Genomic DNA, 24,494 nt, shown 5'->3' with positions numbered 1-24,494 from the left:
TAACTTTGGTTGTAGACCATTGTGCTAGTCATTACGGAAAATGGGTCTGAGTATTTCCTGGAAAGGTGGTCTAGTAATGGCAAATTTCCATAATATATGGATGTCAGTAAAGTATTTGATTTTTCCATTGCAGTTGAAATTGAGTTTAGCTGGATACAGTATTCTAGGATGAAAGTTGTTTTGTTTTAGAAAGTTGAAGGTGGATGACCATCCTCTTCTGGCTTGAAAAGTTTCAGCTGAAATATCTATGGTCATCCTGATATATTTCCCTTTGTAGTTAATACTTTTCTTACACTTACCTGCTTGCAGGATTTTCTCCTTCATATTAATTTTGGCAAAGTTAATTACAATGTGTCTAGGAGATGATTTATTTGGATTGAGTCGTGCTGGGGTTCTGAAACTATCTACTGTCTGAATTTCTGTATCTCTTGCAAAGCTTGGGAAATTCTCCACCATAATATCATGGAGTAGAACATGTGTGCCTTTAAGTACATCATCCTCTTCTCCTTCAGGAATACCTATAATTTGAATGTTTGATCTTTCAGAATGTTCCATAGCACTCTCAGGGAGTGTTCTGTTCTTGTTCTCCTTTTTTCTGCCTCTTTGAATGCTTGAGATCTTTCAAAAGATTTGTCTTCGATTTCTGAAAGCCTTCCTTCTGCTTGCTCAACTCTATTACTGAGGGACTGTACTGTATTTTGAAGCTCCTTGAATGCCTTTTTCACTTTCTTAAGCTCTGCTATATCTTTTCTCATTATGTCCATATCCTTGGTGACTTTGTCTTTGAATTCATTAATTTCTTGAGACAACTTTTAAACTACTTTTTGGATTTCTATTTCTATCCTTTCATCCATTCTATTCATCTTATTTGCCATCCATATTCTGAATTCTTTTTCTGACATTTCAGCCATTTCTCTATGGATGGTATTATATCTCCTTTGTTGTCTCTTGGGGGAGTTGATGTACTCTGATTATTCATGTTGCTGGAGTTCTTCTGCTGGTTCCTCCCCTTGAGTATTTTCCACTATTTGGCAATTAAAACTGGGGGAGGGGGTGTGAAACTGGATTGCGGGCCCCAAGAATGGGCACTAACCAGCCCTTCACCAATGAACTGGGGCTTGTGATTGTGGCTTTTGCCTTACAGCCTTACAAAGGTCCCTTTCAGAGCTGCAACCAGATTCTGAGGACCTACTTGGTGAGTAACACAAGCTGGCTCTGTCTTGATGTCCATCTGCCTCTACCCAATCCTAATGAGTCACAGTATTAGGCTAGAATCTCAGCTGGGGAAAGATACAGACACATGTGGTACCCTTCCCCCCACCAGCGACAGCTGGAGAATGAGAATCTGTCCACCACCACTCAACTTCAGAGTGTCCCTGAGTGGACAGCCTAGTCCAAAAGTTTCTATCAAATTGTCCCAGGCAGTACAAACTCCACTAGTGAGAAAGAGTTCAAAGGGTTCTGAGGTGGCCAGAAAGCAGAAATCCTCAAGCAGATCCGTTGGGTAATCCCAAGGGGCTATAGTAGGGTCCTCTCCAGTGGGCAGAGGAGTCAGGAAAGTTCACCAACAAAAATCAGAACTGGAGCATCACCTACTCTGAGCTTGCCACTAATTCAGCCCACAAACCATCTCTGAATGCATCCCTCTCTCCCTGCACCCCCTGCTTCCACATGAGTCACTGTTTCCACACTGCTGTACAGCGGCCTCTCAGTGAATTCGCCAAACACTCCAGGCTATGCAGGGGGAAGACCTTCAGGCAACCATGATAGTGAAAATGGAGAATGGTGTGTTCAGAATTACAGAGAAAATATTTGTTCACTTCTGTGCCAGGCAGGATGACACCTAGGCTCAGAGGTAAGACCTCTCTGCAGGAGGAGGACCAGGGTTTAGGGACTCTCTCCCATGGGGGTAATGTGAAATGTCCTTAGTTCCCTGCTTGCTTGCAGAGAGCCCTCCAGGGGCCATCTGCTTGGGGGATGAATCTCCCATCCTCTTGGCATTGAGCTTTGTACCTGGTCTTTGTTGTATTTCTTCCTTCTTGGAGTTGCAGCTTGTCTCAACAGAGATGATGTGCACTTGTCTATCTTCTTTCCATGCTCAGCTCCCCACCATTGGCTTCACTGAGTCCACTTCTGTCCATGATCTCTGTCTCTGGACAGGAGCCTCTGGCAAAAGCTGTTTCTAGTTGGCCATTTCCTCACTCCCCCTCATAATTTAAGATTCTAATTGCTAACACATTCCCTACCCCAAATTGACACAGGAAAGTGACTCCCAATGCTAGGATCCACTTAAAGTCCAAGTGATTCCTTGACTTCCCACAAAAAAGAATTCAAGAGCAAGCCAAACGTATAATGAAAGCAAGTTTTATTTCAGAAACTATAGAAAGCATACTCCACAGAGTAGAGGTTTGTTCTCCCTGTGGAGGAAAATTTGCCTCGTGATTCTTTTTGTCTCTCTATTTATGCAGTTTATTTAAAGGGTAAGCAAGGGGAGGAATATTCATGTTAATTTCTTGGGAAAAGGCCATGGTTTTCTGGTCTTCTGGTGATGGCCCTCCTTTTGACTTCATTTGGTCAAACAAGATGTGTAATGGTGTCAGGTGCATGATGAAGATGCCAGTTTCTTTAGACACTTTTATGGCAATGAAACATACAAAGCTGTGAGGTCAAGAGGTGGTCAATTTCTCCATCTTGGCTCTATTCTTTTAATTTTGTTTTTTTTTTTTTACACATTCTACTGAGCACTATTTTGGTTCTAATGGTTGGATCTTGGCCTGCCCCCATCCTGTTTTGATCATGGTAGTTTGAAACTTGATTTTGAGATTTCTTGACTCAGTTAAACAGCTGCACAATTAAGCAATGCCTGTGGCAATGCCCAAAGTAGTGCTGAACACAGTGCCCAAAGCAGTGACTGAAGCAGTGCCCAATGCAGTACCTGCAGCAATGCCCAAAGCAGTACCTGCCAGTTCCCTGTCCCAAAATGAGCTTATTGCCCTGCTGGGATGACCAGACTGACAAAGTTAAACAGTCATAGAACTACAAGGAAGGACAACAGAGTACTAATGTCATGCTAGATTTAGCACAACAGTAGTAAAAACAGCATTGTTTTATGGATAATATTTAGGGAGACTTCTAAGATTTCTAAATAGAAGACCTGGAAGGACAGGAAGCTTTTTAGAAGAATGGAAGGAGACTCTCTTGCCGATATTATAAATTGAATGTATGGAAGTAAAAGGTTTTTGGCAAAACCTAAACAGAAATCTAGGGGGAAGGGGGTCTGAGCGATGTAGTCCATAGAAGTTAGCCTCCCAGAATGGGGCAGAGGGAGTTGGTGAGGAGGAGGGGGCAGGGAAGGGAGAGGACAGCAAATAGCATAAAAAGAACACACGGTATTTAGGGAAGGAAAAATCACCATTAAGCATGCTTTCTAAGAACACATCTTTCAGTTCAACTTCAGAATCTACTTCTAGGCTTGATCTCGTTATCTATGAAATGAGGATAGTGATGCTTTGTCCCAGGGTGATTGTGAGGATTCTATGATATTGCACATGAAAGCACCTAGCACAAGGCCTGATACACACGGAGGTTCAGCCTATGTTAGTTGCTTTCTTCTCTCATGTGCCTAAATGGCTCCTTGGCTGAAATACCATTTCTAGTTAAGGTCTCAAAGCCTGGCTGGAACTGAGTGAAGCAAGGAGAAACCAGTAGAAAATGAAGCCAGCATATAGGGATCTGTAGCCCTTTGTAATGAATTTGGTTTTTAATGGAAATAAGATAAGAAGTCATTGGGAAATTTTCAGGATTTTGTGACTTCTGATGTTATTCCGATTATTCACTAGGGAATTTATTTGGAACACACCACATTCTGAGTGCTGTTTTAGCCACTGGAGTACATTGATGTATAGTTTTCTACCTTGGAGTAGAATGTGGTCTAATGAAGGAGACAGACAATTTCAATTTAAGGTATATTAAATGTTAAAATGAGCACAGGTGGAAGAAAAAGTATCCAATGTACTCAGCCCTACTATGAAACCTAAGAATATAGGGAAGGGAGAGAGGGAGGGGAGGTGAGGGGGGAGAATGGGCAGAGGGAGGGTGATTGGTGGGACCACACCTACGATGCATCTTACAAGGGTACATGTGAAACTTACCAAATGTAGAAGGTAAATGTCTCAACACAATAACTAAGAAAATGCCAGGAAGGCTATGTTAACCAGTGTGATGAAAATATGTCAAATGGTATATAAAACCAGTGCATGGTGCCCCATAATTGCATTAATGTACACAGCTATGATTTAATAATAAATAAATAAAATAAATTTTTAAAAAATGGGTGAGCACAGGATATAGTCTATGGGAACTAATAATATGCATGTAAAAATACTTGACCCATCTTTGTGGCATCTGAGAAGGCTTCCTGAGGACCACAGTCATGTAAACTAAATCTTCCTAATAGAATTTAGCCTGTTCTAAACAAATAGGTGTTAACAGATCAGTCTGAAGATAGGAAAAGGCTCTCAAGGTGCTACTGTTACAACTCATTCTTCTGTGTTCTCAGACTATCTCCTTAAGTTAATACCCATTTAACTTCTTCCTGATTAAGTCTTATTTGGGGGCATTGGTAGGGAGGTTGGTGGGGAGGCTGTGGTTTATGAAATGAATAATGGTTAAAATATCGTACTTTGCAATGTGCATGTGTGTTGCGGCATGTTGGAAACCTTTATACTAAACCAGTGGTTCTCCCCAAACCAACAACATCACCTGAATTTGTAAGAAATGAAAATTCTTAGGCCCCACCACAGATCTGCTGAATTAGAAACTCAGTTGTGAGAACCAGCCTTCTAGGTGATCCTGATGAATCCTAAAGTTTGAGAATAACTGTGCTAGACTATTCCTAGCCAACTTTCTTCAGTCCATAAATAAAGCATAGATTGGTTCTTTCATTAGATTTTCCTAGATTAGATTAAAATCACGATGGTAACATTTTGTAATATCTAATGAATTCCTTGTAAAAAAAGTTGTCTTTGAGGCGGCACCTGTGGCTCAAACGAGTAGGGCGCTGGCTCTGTATGTCGGAGGTGGCGGGTTCAAACCCAGCCCCAGCCAAAAACTGCAAAAAAAAAAAAGCTGTCTTTGAATATTTTTGTCCATTTGTGATCTTCACCACTCTGAATTGTAGATACAGATATTATTTCCTTCATGTTATTTTCTCCATTGGTATGTAATAATCTTCAACACAAATTACAAACTATCCAGTTATTGAAATGCTGTGAAAAGGAAATAATTATTTCTGTGAATAGCCTTTATTACCCATTTAGCCCTTTGTGTTGGAATCTCCCAGTGTCCTTCTGGGTCATATCCTTGGCTTTGGAGAGTATGAAATGAAACTACTTCTCCCTTTTTTACCCTCACCAAGATTTTTTCAGGTACATGGCCTAGCCTAGATATGTAGTGGCTATATTTAAATCCCTTTGATTCTCTAGAATTAATAGTTATAGTGAGGAAGAAGTTAGAAGACTGAAACCACAGACTGAATATGGGGAGAATTGGGCGTGGTTATTGAGGTCAGTTGAAGAAGGTTTTCACCTATTCTTAGATAAGCCATGCAATGCAGTATTTTAACTATCTTCTCAAGAAGACTGTATACTACTTGATGGAATGGATAATGTCTCATTTATCTTTACATCTTTGACCATGTCTCAACATCTAATACCTACTAGGCATTCAGCAAATAGTTGGAAAATTTAATTTACTTACTCTGGAAATTAGAAGACAAAAATTTTAATTCTGGCCTTACCTCTATGGCACTGTGAATTAACTTATTAGACCTCTGATTTCTTATCTCTAAAAAAGCAGAGATAGTAAATTTTGCTCTGCCAACTTCATGGTGTCTTTGTAAAAAAATGTCTGGAGAGCTCTGTAAATGTGAAGTAGCAATTTTAATTAAGATACCCTCAGCCTTAGAGGAGTAACTGTTTCATTTTGGAATATGGAAAGAGAACCACACAGCATGGTGGGCTAGAAGTAGAGAGATGCTGGTTCTAATCCTGATCTCCTTTACATTGTTTCTGTCTTGGTTTCCTTTTATGTCAAATGAGGAAGAACCAATTAGATTGGTGCCATGTTTCACAACCTCAGCTACACATTGGAATCACCTGGTACTGAAAAATGCTGATACCTGAAACTCATGTCTATAAATTTTATTCAATTGGATATATGCTAGGCCTCAAGATTTTTTCTTAAACTTTCCCATGTGCATCCAAGGTTTTACTTTTTTAAATCTGCTAAACCATTTATTCAAGATACAAATTTACACCAAAGTCCATGTTACAAAATGCTTTCCAGTAGAGCTTCTGCAGTAGCTTTTGTTAGGGCTTTAAGGTCTGACAGCAAATTCCTTTTTCTGTCGCACCTTAGAATTCCCTGAGACTTTATGGAGCACTGTTAGAAAACTATTGGAATGGACAATTTGCATGATCTTTTCCAGCTCCAGAACAATGTTATAACCCCATGCCTTCTCACAAGATCTCTGACTTAACATTTTTCTTAACACCAATCTGACTCAATGTCAGACTGATTATTATGGTAGCTAGCTTTCCATTTTCCTTCTGATTACCCTAGCTCTTTTGCTCCAGGGAAATTAATAGTTTTAAAATTTACCAGGCAAAAGAAACTTCTGGGTTTCTCATTGCCACCATTGTCTGGAAATTGTAATCTAGTACATCGAGCGTAGGGGCCAGAGTTTCACTGTCACCCTGGGTAGAGTGCCATGATGTCATAGCTCATAGCAACCTCCAGCTCTTGGGCTTAGGTGATTCTCTTGCCTCAGCCTCCAAGTAGCTGGGACTACAGGCACCCACCACAATACCTGGCTATTTTTACAGATGGGGGTCTCATTCTGGCTCAGGCTGGTCTCAAACCTGTGAGCTCAGGCAATCCACCCACCTTGGAGTCCCAAGTTCTAGGATTACAGGTGTGAGCCACCACATCTGGCCCTTTACAAGAACTTCATATCTTTGAAACAAGTGGTCCACGGGCCACACTTTTGGGGAATACTGTCTTACAAGATTTGGGAGCAAAAAAAGTAAAGAAAAGAGGGTGATAAAATGTGGAGATACAGTAGAATAATGTATTTCCACCTGAGCTCAGTGTCAGAGCCCTGAAAGAGGAGTATCTAAGCATTTAAGGCTGTAAATTATTACATACACACAGAACCTTGATACTTGATCACAATTCTCAGTTACTGCCCTAGACAATCATTTCAGAATCATCTCTTCATCTTTGGCCAGGTCTAAAAGAGATGGTACAGAATAGTGGTCAAAGACAGGCAAGTAGAGATTCGAATTCTGACTCTCTGTTTTCTGATTATATGAGCTTAAGCAAGTCACTGAATTCTCTGGAGCCTCAGGATTTTTGTGTGTAAAAATATAATCCTAGTCCCAGGTTTTAGTGAAAATTAAACAAGATAATCTATATAAAGGACTTAGTAAAGTGTCAAGCACATGATAAATTTTGATAAATGATAGGCGTGATATCAACAGGGCCTCAACTGACAGGCAGTTTTTGTTTTATTCTTAGGTGGTGTTTCTCTGAGATGAAATACATAAAACCTTTTATTTCAGGTAAGTGCTCAGCTCATATCTGCTGAGATACCCAAAGTTCAACAATCACTAATGGTATTTGCTTAGTACCATGTTCTAACTACAGAGCCAGGAAACCACTTGTGTTCTCAGAACACTCATTAAAGCATTGAACTGAAGCCCATCATCAAGAAGCTTCTTAAACGCGTAGATTTCCAAGAAACTCAGTATAGAATTCAGACTTGATTCGCCTTTGACCTGGCCTAAGATTATTTTTGCTACAAATGTGGGAGGAAAAAAAACTACAAAGTTGAACTTGAGGATATTACGGGAAATCTTTGGTTATAATCCCTGATAGTACTGATTCATACTTGGCAGTAGTGTTTAAATGTTCTTTTTATAAGGTGATGAGAAGAACGTTCTACTTAAAGACTTGAGACAGGCAGGTAAGTGATTTAACTTAGGTGTTTAAAACAGAAAACCATGTTATGACCATAGTGAAATATCTTTAGCAAAGCTAAAGGTGAGAGTTTCTAATCTGTCAGTTTTCAAGGGCAGATAAGAATAGTCTAACAGAGACTTTCATTGAATTTATTGATTTAAGTGAAATTATTGATGTTATAGGAACATGAATCATGTTCTGAACACTCCTCTAGACACTTCTCTCTCCTTTTCCATAGAGTTTAAGATGATCAAAAGGATCATGTTGAATTTATTTACTTTTCCATAGAGATCGAACTTAATAACCCCTTTCTTCAATTGCAGACCCTTTAGTATGCATCCATAGTATCACAATTTGTCTTATAAGTATCAGTTTCTGCTCTGGCTATTTTGGAGAAAGCTTGGACTTTCTATCAAGGTCTAGAACTAAACTTTCCACATCATTCTGACCAAACGATTGGTTTACTGGAAAATTCTCTCTGACAAAGGGAAAGCCTGTCCTACTTCCTTGTGGACATAGTCTCACAGTTTCAAAGAATTTGAAAAGAACCATGAGACTTCCAAAGTATGTGTAGGAGAGGAAGCTGGTTTGAGTTTTAGTGAACTAAAATCAGTTCCACTTGAACTATACTATGTCATTATAATTTTAAAAGCTAAACTTTAAAAAATGGCCAGATTTTAGCTAAATGGAAAAATGTGAGGGTTAAATAAAAGAGAATCATCCTAAGATTGAGGAATAAAAATTATTTAAAATTTCACATGATATTTTGTGTGCTTTGAACCTTTATTTAAAACTCATAAATGCTCAATGTATATCTAAGATCTCATTCTCATTTATCCAAACATTGCCATTAATGTCTACATTTGTAGCTATCCAGATCCATGCTTGAGTTTATGAAGGAAGGGTCTTTAGTGGTGAAATCAGATTTTGACTCTAGTTCTTCCACAGAGAATTTCATCCTCCTTGGTTTTGTTCATAATTTGTCCTCATCTCATGGTGGCACCAGTACATTTCTCGCTTCATAGAACATATTGTCTTATCTGGTTAAGATCTTGAGGTATCCAGGTAGATCCATGACCATCTTTGTCTTGCCCTCTTTGTCTTTCTGTAAGTTTATGGTAGTTTACTAAACACTTATTTAGGGCTAAGGCTGATTCCTTTAATGTGCTTCAGTGTAGGCAGTTGACATAATGTTAAAGTATTATTTAGTAAAAGCTATTCTGAGTTTGGGACAGAATAATACAGTAAGGGTAAGGCTTTGATAATCTATCTCAATCAAAGGAAGAACAAATTTTAGAGTATGTACAGAGATATTCTTAACTCTTTTGTTTTGTTTTATTTGAGACAGAGTCTTGCTTTGTTCCCCCAGACTGGAGTACCATGGTGTGAGTCTAACTCTGGCAACCTTAAACCCCTGGGTTCAAGTGATCCTCCTTCCTGAGCCTCAAAAGCTGGGACTACAGGTGTCCCCCCAAAGGTCCAACTTTTTCTTGTATCTTTGGTAGAGATGGAGTCTTAGTCTAGATCAGGCTGGTCTCAAACTTCTGAGCTCAATTGAGCCTCGTGCCTCAAGTGTAATCCTACCATCCAGAGTGCTAGGATTACAGACTTGAGCCACTGCAGTCGGCTTGGGATTGCTTTCTTGATTCTTTTTCAGCTCGTTTGTCATTGGTGTATAGAAATGCTACTGATGAAAGTATTTCAAAATGTATATAAAACCAGCACATTGTACCCCATAGTTGCATTAATGTACAAAGCTATGATTTAATTAAAAAAAAGAAAGAAAGAAATGCTACTGATTTTCGTATGTTGATTTTGCATCCCGCAATTTCACTGAATTTGTTTCTCAGTTGTAAGAGTTTTTCATGTCCGGGTACTTAGGTGTTTTTATATACAAGATCATGTATTTGCTTTTTTATATACAAGATCATGTCTATCTGAAAAGAGGACAATTTGACTACCTCTTTTCCAATTTTGATGCTGTTTATTTCTTTCACTTGCCTGATTGCTCAGACTAGTACTTACACTACTAGGAGTGGCAAAAGTGAATATTCTTACCTTGTTCTAGTTCTTAGGGGAAATGCTTTCAGCTTCCTCCCATTCAAGATGGTGTTAGTTGTGCCTTTATTATGTTGAGGTATGGTCTCTGATAGCTAATTTGGTGGGAGTTTTTATCATGAAGGGATGTTGAATTTTATCAAATACTTTCTCTACATCTATTAAGATGATCTTATAAAGTTTTCTTCATTTTGCTAATATGATATATTGTATATTGATTTACGTATGTTGGACCATCCTTTCATCCCTGTAATAAATCTCATTTGGGATTGCGGTGTATTAATCTTTTGATGTGGTGTTGGATTTTGTTTGCCAATATTTTGCTGAGGATTTTTGCATTTGTATTCTTCAGGGATGTTGGCCTGTAGTTTTCCTTTTTTGTTATGTCCAAGTCTGTTTTTGGTATCACAGTAATGTTGGCCTTGAAGAATGAGTTAGGAAGAATTCATTCTTCTTCAATTTGGGGGAATGGTTTGAGAAGAATAGATATTAGTTCTTCTTTAAAAGTTTGATAGAATTCAGCAGTAAAGCCTGAGCTTTTCTTCTTTAGAAGACTTTTTATTACAGATTCAAACTTGTTCATTTCTGGACTGTTCAGGTTTTCTATTACTTCCTGTTCAATCTTGGCAGATTATATGTGTCCAAGAATTCATTCATTTCCTCTAGGTTTTCCAATTTGTTGGCATATAGATGTTTATAATAGTCTCTAATCTTTTTTGTTCTGTGGTATAGAATTATAGTGTCTCCTTTTCATTTCTGCTTTTATTTATTTGAGTCTGCTCCCATTTTTTTCCCCTTAGGCTAGCTAACATTTTGGCAATTTAGTTTATTTTTTCAAAAAAACAACTTTTAATTTTATTGATCTTTTGTATTTTTTTAGGTTCTATTTTGTTTAGTTCTACTCTTCTCCTTATTATCAATGTTTCTCCTACTAATTTTAGGTTTGGTTTATTCTTGTGTTTCTAGTCATTGGATTGTTTATAGGAAATCTATCTGCTTTTTTGATGTAGGCATTTATTGTTATAAATTTCCCTCAAAGTGTTGCTTTTTCTGTATCTCAGAGGTTTCTCCATTTTCTTTCATTTTAAGAAATTTTTTAATTTGTTTTAAGTTTCCTCACTAACTAGTGGTGGATTTAAAGCATATTATTTAGTTTCCATGTATTTGTATGCTTCTCAGTTGCTCTTCTAATTGGTTTCTAGTTTTATTCTGTTGCCATGTGAGAAGATACGGGATTTATTTCAATTTTTTAAAATTTTAGAAAAAAATTTTTGAGCCTAATTTTGTGCCTTACATATGATCTCTCCTAGAGAATTTTCCATGTGCTGATAAGAATTTATATTCTGTTCCTTGTATGAAATGTTCTGTAGATGTCTGTTAGGCCTATTTGATCTATAGTGCAGTTTAAGTCTGATGTTTATTTATATTCTATCTAGATAACCTGTCCAATTCTGAAAATAGGATGTTGAAGTCCCTAGATACTATTGTATCATGGCCTACCTCTCTTTTTAGGTCTTTCAGTATTTGCTTTATATTTTTAGGTGTTGTGGAATTGAGTGCATGTATGTTTACAATTATTATATTCTCTTGCTGGATTGATCCTTTATCACATAATGACCTTTTTTGTCTGTTTTTATATTTTTTGACTTAAAGTGTATTTTTTTCTAACGAAATTATAGCTATTCTTGCATGCTTTTGGTTTCCATTTGCCTGAAACATGTTTTCAATTCTTTCATTTTCAGTCTTATGTATGTATTTACAGGTGAAGTGAGTTTGTTGTAGGCAGCATATAGTTGGGTCTTGTTTTATTTTTTAACCTATCTTCTAATTGAGCAATTTAAACAAGTTACATTCAATGCTATTATTGATAGATGAGACTTACTCTTGTCATTTTGTTTCTGATTGTTTTGTATATCCTTTGTTGTTTTCTCCCTTATTGCTTATCTTTGTGATTTGATGACTTTCTGTCGTGGTAATGTTTGATTTCTTTCTCTTTATCATTTATATATCTTCTTTTCTAGTGAGTTTTATGCTTTTTTGGGTTTTCATGATGGTAGATTTACTATCAGATATAGGACTCTTCTAAGTATTTCTTGTAGGGCCAATTCAGTGGTAACAAATTTCTTCAGTTTTTGCTTGTCTAGGAAAAAACCTTATTACTCCATTTCTGAAGGATAGAATTGAGTATAGTATTCTTGGCTGATAGTTTTCTTTTCTTAATACTTCACACTCTGAATATATTATCCTATTTTCTCCTGGCCTATAAGGTTTCTTCTGAGAAATCCTCTGTTGATGTAAGGGGAATTCCCTTATATGTAACTTTATGCTTTTCTCTTGAGAATTTTCTGTTTGTCTTTGATTTGTGACAGTCTCACTATAATGTGCCTTAGAGAAGATCTTTTATTTATTTTTATATTTTTTTATTAAATCATAACTTTGTACATTGATGTATTTATGGGGTTCAGGGTATTGCTTCAATATACAATGTGAAATGCTTATATTGAAAAAAATTCAAAGATTTTCTTTTGGGTAACAATTCTTTGGAGAATTAAGTTTCTTTGGGAGTATCTTTTTTGTGTGTGTCTTTTCATTTTTCTTGTGTCCTTACATTGACATGCATGCATCTAATACACTTCTTACGATTTTATGCAATAGCTTTTATAGAGAAAGACTTTTTCCTGTAGAGGCATCTATAATGTGATTTGAATAGGGCGTTTTGCCTTTGGTTCTGGGTAGGCACCATAGTGTAGTCGCCAGATGATTTCTTCAGCTGTAATCAATATCAGCAGTATCTATGAGTTCCTTAGTGGCTTAGGCTGTGGTTGTTTGTGCAGGCTGTGGTGAGGCTTTGCTGGGGATGGAGGCACCAGACAAGCCAGTCCCCAGGGCCTGAGGAGGTATGTGTGGGGACCAGCAATGATGTTGGTGAACTATGGGAGGGCAATTCCTGAGGCCCCCGGAGAGGTCATGTGGGCATCAACAGTAGCAATAGCAAGCCAGTCCTTGAGTCCCTAAACAAGCATTTATTTTTTTTCTCAGTTTCTGAGTATTGGAAATCTAGGAGCATCTGTGCTAAGATAGTTCTGGTCAAGGTGTCTGAGATTTAGGGCATGTGCAAGCATCTGTATGCCTCACTCACATAGCTATTGGCAGAAGGCCTCAATTCCTCACCATATGGGCCTCCATAGGCTACTTGGATGCTTTCTTCTCTCAGAGTAAGCAAAAGCAAGAGAGCAAGCAAAGAGAAGTTGCAATGCTTTATATGACACACCAACATATTCTCTTTGTTAGAAGAGTCCCTGAGGCTATGTAGCCTATGTTTAAGGGGAAGAATATTCAGCTTCACTTCTTGAAGGGCAGTATTGAAGAATTTGTGGGTGTATTTTAAAACCATGATATTGGTGATATTTGGAGTCTTGTGATTGGGGGGAGCATAATTTTCTATCTCTTCATTATTGCTTCTCATGTGTTACGTCTGCTATATTACCCCTTCAATCCTTCTAATTAATTGCTTCTTATCTTTAGCATTGTAAACTAGTTAATTTCCTTATTAGAATTGTAAATTAGGAGTAAAAATAGATTCTGAATGAGAGCCTAACATACTCTCTGTAAGTAAAATATTAACTTTAGTGCATAGATATTTATCATGTTGTCTGTCTTGGCTGTTCAGTGGTCAGTTGTTGTTTACTATAGGCCATCTGCCAGAGAAAGAGAGAGTTTCACTCTTTGTACATATTATTTTTCACAGTTTTTCCACATTTTCTTTATTAGTCCTTTATTCCCTGGTTGTTGGTATACATTTTTATTTTAATCATAGCACAGAGTTAAAAGCATAGACTCTAGAGTCAGACTATCTATAGTTCCAGTCCTGGCTTTGCTACTTACTAGTTTGGTGCTTTGGGGCAAGTTAGTTAGCCTTTTTGTGCCTCAGTTTTATCATCTATTATCTGGAGACATTAATAATACAGTGGTGTTTTCCTCACATTGCCTTTTTAAAGGTTAAATGAGTATGGTGGCTCACACCTATAATCCTAGCATTCTGGGAGGCTGAGGTGTGTGGATTTCCTGAGCTCATGGGTTTGAGACCAGCCTAAGCAAGAGTGAGAAAAACATTGCTGGCGTTGCGGTGGGCCTGTAATCCCAGCTACTTGGGAGGCTGAGGCAAGAGAGTCAGTTGAGCCTAAGAGTCTGAGGTTGCTGTGAGCTACCCTGGTACTCTACCATGGGTGTCAAAGTAAGACTCTGGTGTGTGTCACACTTCATGGGGGCAAGACATGATTGCAAGAGGGACTTTACCTAACAATTGCAATCAGTGTAACCTGGCTTATTGTACCCTCAATGAATCCCCAACAATAAAAAAAAAAAAAAAACAAAGTAAGACTCTGTCTCAAAAAAAAAAAAAAAAAAAGAAAGAAAGAAAAAAATCTAGGCATGGGTGGCTCACACCTGTAATCCTAGCACTCTGGGAGGCTGAGGTGTGTGGATTTCCTGAGCTCATGGGTTTGAGACCAACCTAAGCAAGAGTGAGAAAAACATAGCTGGCATTGTGGTGGGCCTGTAATCCCAGCTACTTGGGAGGCTGAGGCAAGAGAGTCAGTTGAGCCTAAGAGTCTGAAGTTGCTGTGAGCTATGATGCCCTGGTACTCTACCATGGGTGTCAAAGCAAGACTCTGTCTCAAAAAAAGAAAGAAAGAAAGAAATCTAGGCATGGGTGGCTCACACCTGTAATCCTAGCACTCTGGGAGGCCAAGATGGGTTCATGGGTTCAAGACCAGCCTGAGCAAGAGCGAGACCATTGGTGGTGCCTGTAGCTCAAGCGGCTAAGGTGCGAGCCACATACACCAGAGCTGTGGGGTTCAAATCTGGCCCCGGGCTGCCAAACAACAATGACAACTACAACCAAAAAATAGCCGGGTGTTGTGGTAGGTGCCTGTAGTCCCAGCTACTTGGGAGGCTGAGGCAAGAGAATCACTTAAGTCCAGGAGTTTGAGGTTGCTGTGAGCTGTGACACCACAGCACTCTACCCAGGGTGATAGCTTGAGGCTCTGTCTCAAAAAAAAAGAGTGAGACCATTTCTCTAAAAAAATATCTGAGCATTATGGTGGGCACCAGTAGTCCCAGCTACTTGGGAGGCTGAAGCAAGAGGATTGCTTGAGCTCAAGATTTTGACATTTCTGTAAGCTATGACACCATGGCACTCTACTGAGGGTGACAGAGACTCTCAAAAAAAAAATTTTTTTTTTAAAGAAAAAAGGTTAAATGAAAAAGATACATCCGTGATGGCAATATAGTAAGCTCTGAATTAATATTACCTTTTAAAATTATAAAGTTGGCTCAGCACCTGTGGCTCAAGTGGCTAAGGCACCAGCCACATATACCTGAGCTGGTGGGTTCGAATCCAGCCCTGGCCCACCAAACAACAATGACGGCTGCAATCAAAAAATAGCAGGGCATTGTGGCAGTCTCCTGTAGTCCCAGCTACTTGGGAGGCAGACATAGGAGAATCACTTGAGCCCAGGCGTTGGAGGTTGCTGTGAGCTGTGATGTTATAGCACTCTACCCAGGGCAAAAGCTTGAGGCTCTGTCTCAAAAATAAATAAATAAATAAATAATAAATTATGAGGTCATAATAGATTTATTTTCCTTAAGTAAGTAAAAATGCCTAAATTTTTAGCTCATAGTCAGATATGATTAGTTTTAGCTGTCCAGGGGCCAACATGTCATAATCTGTTTTCTTATCACTCTCAGTTACATCTTTAGGGAATTTCAAATTCAAATACTTTTAGCATGAGCCAAATCTAACATATTTGGAAATAAAATGTTACTAAAATCATCACAGATCCATAGCTAGTAAGCTATCATCTCTATTATCCTCCATGCCACTGTCCTCTCTACTAGCATGACTAATTAAGGGTTGCCATTCTGTTACTATGTGACCAAGTACTAAAGACAGTTTGAACCCACCAGTCTCGGTATATGTGGCTGGTGCTATAACCTCTGTGCTATGGGCACTGACCCTGGGATCTATTTTTATTTATTTATTTATTATTGTTGGGGATTCATTGAGGGTACAATAAGCCAGGTTACACTGATTGCAATTGTTAGGTAAAGTCCCTCTTGCAATTATGTCTTGCCCCCATACAGTGTGACACACACCAAGGCCCCACCCCCTTCCCTCCGTCCCTCTTTCTGCTTCCCCCCCATAACCTTAATTGTCATTAATTGTCCTCATATCAAAATTGAGTACATAGGATTCATGCTTCTCCATTCTTGTGATGCTTTACTAAGAATAATGTCTTCCACTTCCATCCAGGTTAATACGAAGGATGTAAAGTCTCCATTTTTTTAATGGCTGAATGGTATTCCATGGTATACATATACCACAGCTTGTTAATCCATTCCTGGGTTTGTGGGCATTTAGGCTGTTTCCACATTTTGGCGATTGTAAATTGAGCTGCAATAAACAGTGTAGTACAAGTGTCCTTATGATAAAAGGATTTTTTTCCTTTTGGGTAGATGCCCAGTAATGGGATTGCAGGATCAAATGGGAGGTCTAGCTTGAGTGCTTTGAGGTTTCTCCATACTTCCTTCCAGAAAGGTTGTACTAGTTTGCAGTCCCACCAGCAGTGTAAAAGTGTTCCCTTCTCTCCACATCCACGCCAGCATCTGCAGTTTTGAGATTTTGTGATGTGGGCCATTCTCACTGGGGTTAGATGATATCTCAGGGTGTTTTGATTTGCATTTCTCTAATATATAGAGATGATGAACATTTTTTCATGTGTTTGTTAGCCATTCATCTGTCATCTTTAGAGAAGGTTCTATTCATGTCTCTTGGCCATGGATCTATGGGATTGTTGGCTTTTTTCATGTGGATTAATTTGAGTTCTCTATAGATCCTAGTTATCAAGCTTTTATCTGATTGAAAATATGCAACTATCCTTTCCCATTGTGTAGGTTGTCTCTTTGCTTTGATTATTGTCTCCTTAGATGTACAGAAGCTTTTCAGTTTAATGAAGTCCCATTTGTTTATTTTCGTTGTTGTTGCAATTGCCATGGCAGTCTTCTTCATGAAGTCTTTCTTTTAATAAGACGTTTAGGTCTTGTTAAGTAGGTAAATAGGAAAGCTATTGTAAGTAGGTAAATAGGAAAGCCATTTTTAGGACAATGGCATTGTGCAACTCCAGGGACTCTAGGGGCACCATTTACATTGCCATGTACAACTTGGGTGGCTGTATATAGTGACTCAAGCAAGAAGAAAGCCAAGAAGATAGACCTTTTTTTCTGAAATAAGTTCAATTAGAGACCCTGTACTGAGCAAAAAGAATTCTGTGGTTTAAAATGGAGAAATGGTTGCTTAAAAGGATGAGGATGGGACTTCTGATTCAGGACTCTGATTCAAAAGACATGATTTCCAGTTCTAATTTTTTCTATTTACAGTCTTCCTGAGACTTGTTTTCTCAAATGTAAATGGGTAACCAGCTTTCCCTTTACTTCAGGCTTAATGAGAGAAGTTTTATAAGCTATAAAAGCTAAACAAACGGAAATGATGAGATTCTCTTTTATTTCTTCTTAAGACAGAGAAGAACTTAGGGAAAACAAAGTCATCAAAAGGTTAGTAATGTTTAATTTATTGATTCATGGTTCAGAGATTTAAAGAAGTTTAAAAAATGATTTTAAAAACAGCATTTATAGGCCTAGCCCTGAAGATCAGATGCAAAGTGCATTACTTAGTGCTCTGTATAAAGAATAAAGAGTTCTTGATAGTAGTAAAGGAAGAGAGAAGGAACAGATTGGGAAGTCGGGAGTAGTACAGCAGTTAAGAGATTAAGTGCTCCTTTACTTACTATTGTAGGGAATTAAATATTTTTCTATTAAAATGAAAGACCCAGCAGGTTTAAAGCAATGAAGTTAAGTTTAATGTATGGTGTGATAACAAACTTCTAAAGTCTATTGGTTAAGACCAAATATCCCTTTATATAGAGCTTTTTTCTTCGATCTCTTAGTCTTTCTTTCGAGAGAGCCAACTATTAAGAAAACTGCTTAGCTTCCAAAAGTCCAGACAAGAAAATGTTGAGAAATAATAAAATCCCTGAGCCATAAAGGTCTGTGTACAATTACTAAGCTTTAGTACTTTGTTTACTACTTTTCTTTTTTATGTGTATCTTTCATTTTAAAAAATGTTATTACATCCATTTATAAGTAGATATGCAGTTATTAATAAGTGTTGATACATTTTAATTAGTGTAACATATTTTGTTTACAAAGGTTATTTGATTATTAGGGAAAAGAAAGATTTGGATCCATTAATTAATTAATTAATTAATTTTTTTATTTGAGACAAAGTCTTACTATGTCACCCTTTGTAGAGTACCATGGTGTCACAGCTCACAGCAACTCATACTCCTGGACTCAAGTGATTCTCTTGCCTCAGCCTCCCAAGTAGCTGGGACTATAGGCACCCACCACAATGCCTGGCTATTTCAGCTATTTTTTTTTGTTGCAGTTGTCATTGTTTAGCTGGCCGAGACCAGGTTTGAACTCACCAGTCTCGGTATATGTGGCTGGTTCTGTAACCACTGTGCTATGGGTGCCAACCCTTGGATTCATTTTCTAATAAGACCTTAACTGCTACTATAAGACCCAGATCAAATGCCTTTAGCCTTTCTTGATTGCTCTAACTGGAATCACTCCCTTTTCTCAAAATTATTCAATGTTTTGTTTACCATTTAACTACCAAGTCCTCTTAGGCATTTATCATTTGTATTATATCTATTTTTACCGTTAGGTCTAATTCTCCTCACCATTTGCAGTCTTAATTTCCTTTTTTTTTTTTTTTTTTTTTGTTTGAGACAGAGTCTCACTATGTTGTCCTCAGTAGAGTGCTGTGATGTCACAGCTCACAGCAACCTCAAGATCTTGGGCTTAAGTGATTCTCTTGCCTCAGTCTCCCAAGTAGCTGGGACTACAGGTGCCCGCCACAATACCCAGCTATTTTTCCTTTTGTTGTTGTTGTAATTGTCATTGTTTAGCAGGCCTAGACCAGGTTCAAACCCTCCAGCCCCGGTGTATGTGACCAGCACCCTAACCACTGAGCTATGGGTGCCAAGCCAAGTCTTAATTAATTTCTGTATCTCCCACTGTAACATACAGTGGTATATCTGAAGTGAATATTTAATAGACAAAAGATTAAATTAGCAAGAAAATTAAGACAATAGGAGTTAGTCAGGGATTCCCATCATTTTTGCAGTTGTGATACCCTGTAATCAATTTTGATTTCATAGTACTCCTTACCCATCTACAAAACTCCTTAAAATGGTCCTATATGACTGCTATTGTTTCTGTTCTTTTTAATAAACTAAGAAGTGAATTTCATTGGATTTAATTTTTGTGATTTTTCTTTCTTTTTTTTTTTTTGAGACAGAGTCTCACTTTGTTGCCCTCCGTAGAGTTCTGTGGTGTCATAGCTTTCAGCACCTCAAACTCTTGGGCTAAAGCTATTCTCTTGCCTCAGCATCCTGAGTAGCTGGGACTACAGGCGCCTGGCTCTTTTTTAGAGACTGGGTCTCACTCTGGCTCACGCTGGTCTCAAACTCTTGAACTCAAATAATCCACCCACTTCGCAGAGTGCTAGGATTACAGGCATGAGCCACTGCGCCCAGCCTGATTTCTTAATTATTTTAGACATAACCAGAAATGTTTATGATTTTTTTATAACCATGGTTAGAAGTTATGGTTTAGATGCTTCTGCTATGTTGCAGATGCCCATTCAGTTAGATCTTTCCAGTAAGATAATTGCCAAGTTTAACATTAGTAATAATGTCAGTACATAAAGTCCTTTAGGACCCTGTCTTTCCCCCAGAAAGAATTCATTACTCTCTCTTGTACTCAGTATGAAACTACGTCTATTATCCCACTTACTCCACTATGTTCCAATTACTCGTTAATGTGTCTTTCTTCCCTTCTAAATATAATAGTAAGCTCCTTTAGGGTAGAGATTATGTATTGTTAATTTACACTTTTCCCATAGTACCTGGGACATTGTAAGTATTCAATAAATGCCAGATAAATTAATACAAGTAAAATATGTTTTAAAAAGGATTCTAGCTACATGACTGTTCCAAGGACACCTGTCAATGTTTCTTTTCAGATGGTTTGGTAGCAGATATTTTGGGATTTGCTTTGTTAAATTATGGCATTTTGTGTACTCAGCCTATGGCCAATTGTTTTTAAGACCCTTCTTTTTGTAAAGTACATTGTGTTTGGTTCCTACTCATTTCCCTTTCTAGCCTATTTATTTTTTCATCTTTTATCTGGAGTTTGTAGGAAGTAAGTGGAGACTGAAAAATCAGTTATTTCTCCACCCTCACCTCTGACACCTTGGAAATAAGGGAAATTAGATTTATGACTGAGAATTAAATTGTAACCTGAACACAGATCAAGGTAAACTACCCCAAATTACCTTAAAAAGACAGACTGGAAAGATTAAGACTTGGTCAAGGATATTAATCTAAAGAATATTCAAGGAGGCAGAGCAAGATGGCTGAATAGAACCTTCTAGCTATTGTCCCTAGAGAAGAACACCAAATTGAACAACTGTCTACACAAGAAAACACCTTCATAAGAACCAAAAATCAGGTGAGCGCTCAGTACCCAATTTTAATACCATATCAATTAAAGAGGCACTGAAGAGGGGATGAAGGATAGTCTTGCATGGTGTACACCACACTTCCCCCATCCCACCCCCTGAGCAGGGCTGCTCAGAAAGAGAATCTATGTGCTTGGGGAAGGGAGGGAGTGCAAAGTGACTGTGAGACTTTGCATTGGAATTCAGTGCTTCCCTGTTACAGTGGAACGCACATAGGGCAGAATTCTGCCAGTGCCTACAGGGGGAGCATGTAAACTGGCCTAAGCCAGGGAGGAATCCTCTGTCTCAGCAGTCGTAATCTGAGCACTCACACTAGCTAGCTTCACCACCAGCTGGCTAAAGTGGCCTGGGGCCCAAAATAGATTTCAAAGGCAGTCAGGCTGCAAAGACCACAGTCTATGAACAAGTTCTGGTGGTACACTAGATTCAAAGCCAGTGGACTTGGCGGTGCATGTGTCCCAGTGAGACACCAGTTTTGGTAGCCAAGGGAGTACCTGCATCACCCTCCCCAATTCTAGGCAGTGCAGCTTGAGGAGAGACTCAAGGGAAGAGTACAGAAGACTTTGTCTTGCAACTTGGGTACCAGCTCAGCCATAGTCAAATAATGTACCAAGCAGTTTCCTGAAGTCCCAGATTATAGGCCTTAGTTCCTGGATGGCATTGCTAGGCCCACCATGGGCCAGAAGGGAACTTGTTTCTCTGAAGGGAAGGACGTAGTCCTGGTAGGACGCACCATCTGCTGACTGAAACACCATTGGGCATTGAATAAAGGCCGGACAGTGGTCACCAGGGGCCTTGGGCAAGACCCAGTAGTATGCTGGCTTTAGGTGTGACCCAGTGCAGTACCAGCTGTGCTGGCCATGGGAATATTCACATCATCATCCCCCCAACTCCAGGCAGCCCAGCATGGTATTTTCTATGACAACATTGGAATTAAACTAAAAATAAATAACAAAAGAAACTTTGTTTTTTCCTTTTTAAAAAAATAGGCCATTTAGGCCCAGTGCCTGTAGCTCAAGCGGCTAAGGTGCTTAGCTAGTGTGTGTGTAAGCCACATACACCAGAGCTGGAGGGTTCAAATCCAGCCTGGGCCTGCCAAACAACAGTGATAACCATAACCAAAAATAGCCAGGCATTGTGGTAGGTGCCTGTAGTCCCAGCCACTTGGGAGGCTGAGGCCAGAGAATCATTCAAGGCTGAGGCCAGAGAATCAATCATTCAAGAATCATTCAATCATTTCAGAGAATCATTCAGGCCAGAGAATCATTGTGAGCTGTGATGCTATGGCACTCTACCCAGGGTGACAGCTTGAGGCTCTGTCTCAAAAAAAAAAAAAAAAAAAAAAATAGGCCATTTAAAGGACTTTATAAAAACTTTGGAAGCTATATAAACACATGGAAATTAAATAATATGTACCTGAATGAGCAGAGGATCAATGAATAAATTAAAAAGGAAATTAAAAGATTTCTTGAAACAAATAAAAGTAGAAACACAACATACCAAAACCTATGGGCTGCAGCAAAAGCAGTAGTAATAAGAGGAAAGTTTATAGTAATAAGTGCCTACTTCAAAAAAATAGAGAAACTTCAAAGAAAATACCTAGTGATACATCTTAAGGGAAAAGCCAGAGCAAACCAAATACAAAAGTAGTAGAAGAAAAAATAATAATAAATATCGGAGCAGAAATAAATGAAATTGAAACACAAAAATACAGAAGATAAATGAAATGAAAAGTTTTTTCATGAACTGAAAAATGAAAACATTTTCATCATTTTTTAAAGATCAACAAAATTGACAAACTAATAACAACTTACAAGATTGAAGTGATAATAAAAAGTCTCCCATCAAAGAAAAGTCCAGGATCTGATGTCTTCACTGTTAAATACTACAAAACATTTAAAGAAGAACTATTACAATACCAACCCTATTCAAATTATTTCAAAAAATCAAGGAAGAGGGAATACTTCCAAATTCATGAGGCCAATATCACCCAGTTACCAAAACCCATACAAAAACCAATAGAAAAAGAAAACTGTGCCACAGTATCTCTGATGAACTTAGATGCAAAAATTCTAAACAAAATACTAGCAAATTGGATTCAACAACACATTAAAAAATCATTCATGGCTGGGCATGGTGGCTCACACCTCTAACCCTAGCACTCTGGGAGGCTAAGGTGAGAGGATTGCTTGAGCTTAGTTTGAGACCTGCCTGAGGAAGAACAGGCAGAAAATAAATAAATGGAGAAATTAGTTGAGCCTTGTGGAAGGAACCTGTAGTCCCAGCTACTTAGGAAGCTGAGGCAGGAACAGCACTTGAACCTAGGAACTGGAGGTTGCTGTGAGCTAGGCTGATGCCATGGCTCTCTAGCCTGGGGCAAAAGAGTAAGACTTTGTCTCCCCCTAATCATGTCTCACCATGATCAAGTGGGATTTATCCCAGGGATATAGGATGGTTCAAGAAATCAGTTAATATGGTACATCATCTCAACAGAATGAAGGACAAGAACCACATGATAATTTCAACTAATGCCAAAAAATCCTTCAATAAAATTCAACATTGCATCATGATAAAAACTTTAAAAGCTGGGTATTGAAGGAACATACCTTATCATGATAAAAGTCATATGCCAGACTCACAGCTAGTATATCATACTGAATGGGACAAAACTGGAAGCTTTTCCTCTAAGATCTGGAAGAAAACAAGGATGTCCACTTTCACCACTATTATTCATGATAGTACTGGAAGAGCAATCGGATAAGAGAAAGAATTAGAGTATCCAAATTGGAAAGAAAGTAAAGTATCTTTCAGATCTTTACAGTGAAAACTATACAATGAAATTATAAAACATTGATGAAATAAATGGAAAAGGATACAAAAAAAAAACGAAGCTATCTCTTGTTCATGGATTAGAAGAATTAATACTGTTAAAATGTACTTAGTAGACAAAGCAATCTACAGATTTAATGCAATCCCTATAAAAAATGCCAATGACATCCTCCACATAAATAGAAAAAACAATCCTAAAATTCATATGCACCACAGAAGACCCAGAATAGTTAAAGCCATACTAAGCAAAAAGACCAAAAATGAAAGAAGCAATTTCATGACTTCAAATCATACTACACAGCTATAGTAACCAAAACAACAATTGTACTGTCATAAAAACAGATTCATAGATTAATGGAACAGAATATAGAGCTCATAAATAAATCCACACATCTATAGTAAATTCATTTTTACACAGGTGCCAAAAAAATACACTGGGAAAAGGACAATATCTTAAATAAATGTTGCTGGAAAAACTAGATAAATGTATACAGAAGAACGAAACTAGAACTCTTTCTCTCACCATATACAAAAATCAAGTCAAAATGGATTAAAGACTTAAATTAGTAAGATCTGAAACTATAAAATTACTAAAAGAAAGCATTAGGGAAACATTCTACGACATTGGTCTGGGCAAGTATTTCTTCAGTAACACGTCTAAAAGCACAGGCAACCAAAGAAAAGATTGACAAATGTGGTCACCTCAAACTAACATGAAGAAACAACCCACAGAATGGGATAAAATATTTACAAACTACCTGTTTGACAAGGGTTTAATACGTGGAATATATAAGGAGTTCAAACAACTCAATGGGAAAAAATTAAATAATCCAATTTAAAATGGACAAAAGAGCTGAACAGATATTTCTGAAAAGAATATATACAGATGACCAGCAGGTATTTGAAAGGGTGCTGAACATCAGACAAATGCAAATCACAA

At 38.1% G+C, this 24,494-nt stretch overlaps 1 protein-coding gene across 1 annotated transcript in view; it reads left to right on the top strand.

The window, feature by feature from the left end:
* The window catches only part of LOC128596405 (phospholipid-transporting ATPase FetA-like), a 197,627-nt gene that overhangs the window by 7,060 nt on the left and 166,073 nt on the right, over positions 1 to 24,494 (top strand). The window contains exon 2 of the mRNA XM_053606048.1: positions 7,579 to 7,622. Within this exon, the coding sequence (XP_053462023.1) occupies positions 7,595 to 7,622 (28 nt within the window). The 5' untranslated portion in view covers positions 7,579 to 7,594. The remainder of the gene's footprint in view (positions 1 to 7,578; positions 7,623 to 24,494) is intronic.

Source organism: Nycticebus coucang, chromosome 2 (assembly GCF_027406575.1).
Source record: "Nycticebus coucang isolate mNycCou1 chromosome 2, mNycCou1.pri, whole genome shotgun sequence".
Taxonomy (NCBI): Eukaryota; Metazoa; Chordata; class Mammalia; order Primates; family Lorisidae; genus Nycticebus; species Nycticebus coucang.
Note: the sequence above shows the minus strand (reverse complement) of the source record. Positions and strands in the feature narration are given on the sequence as shown.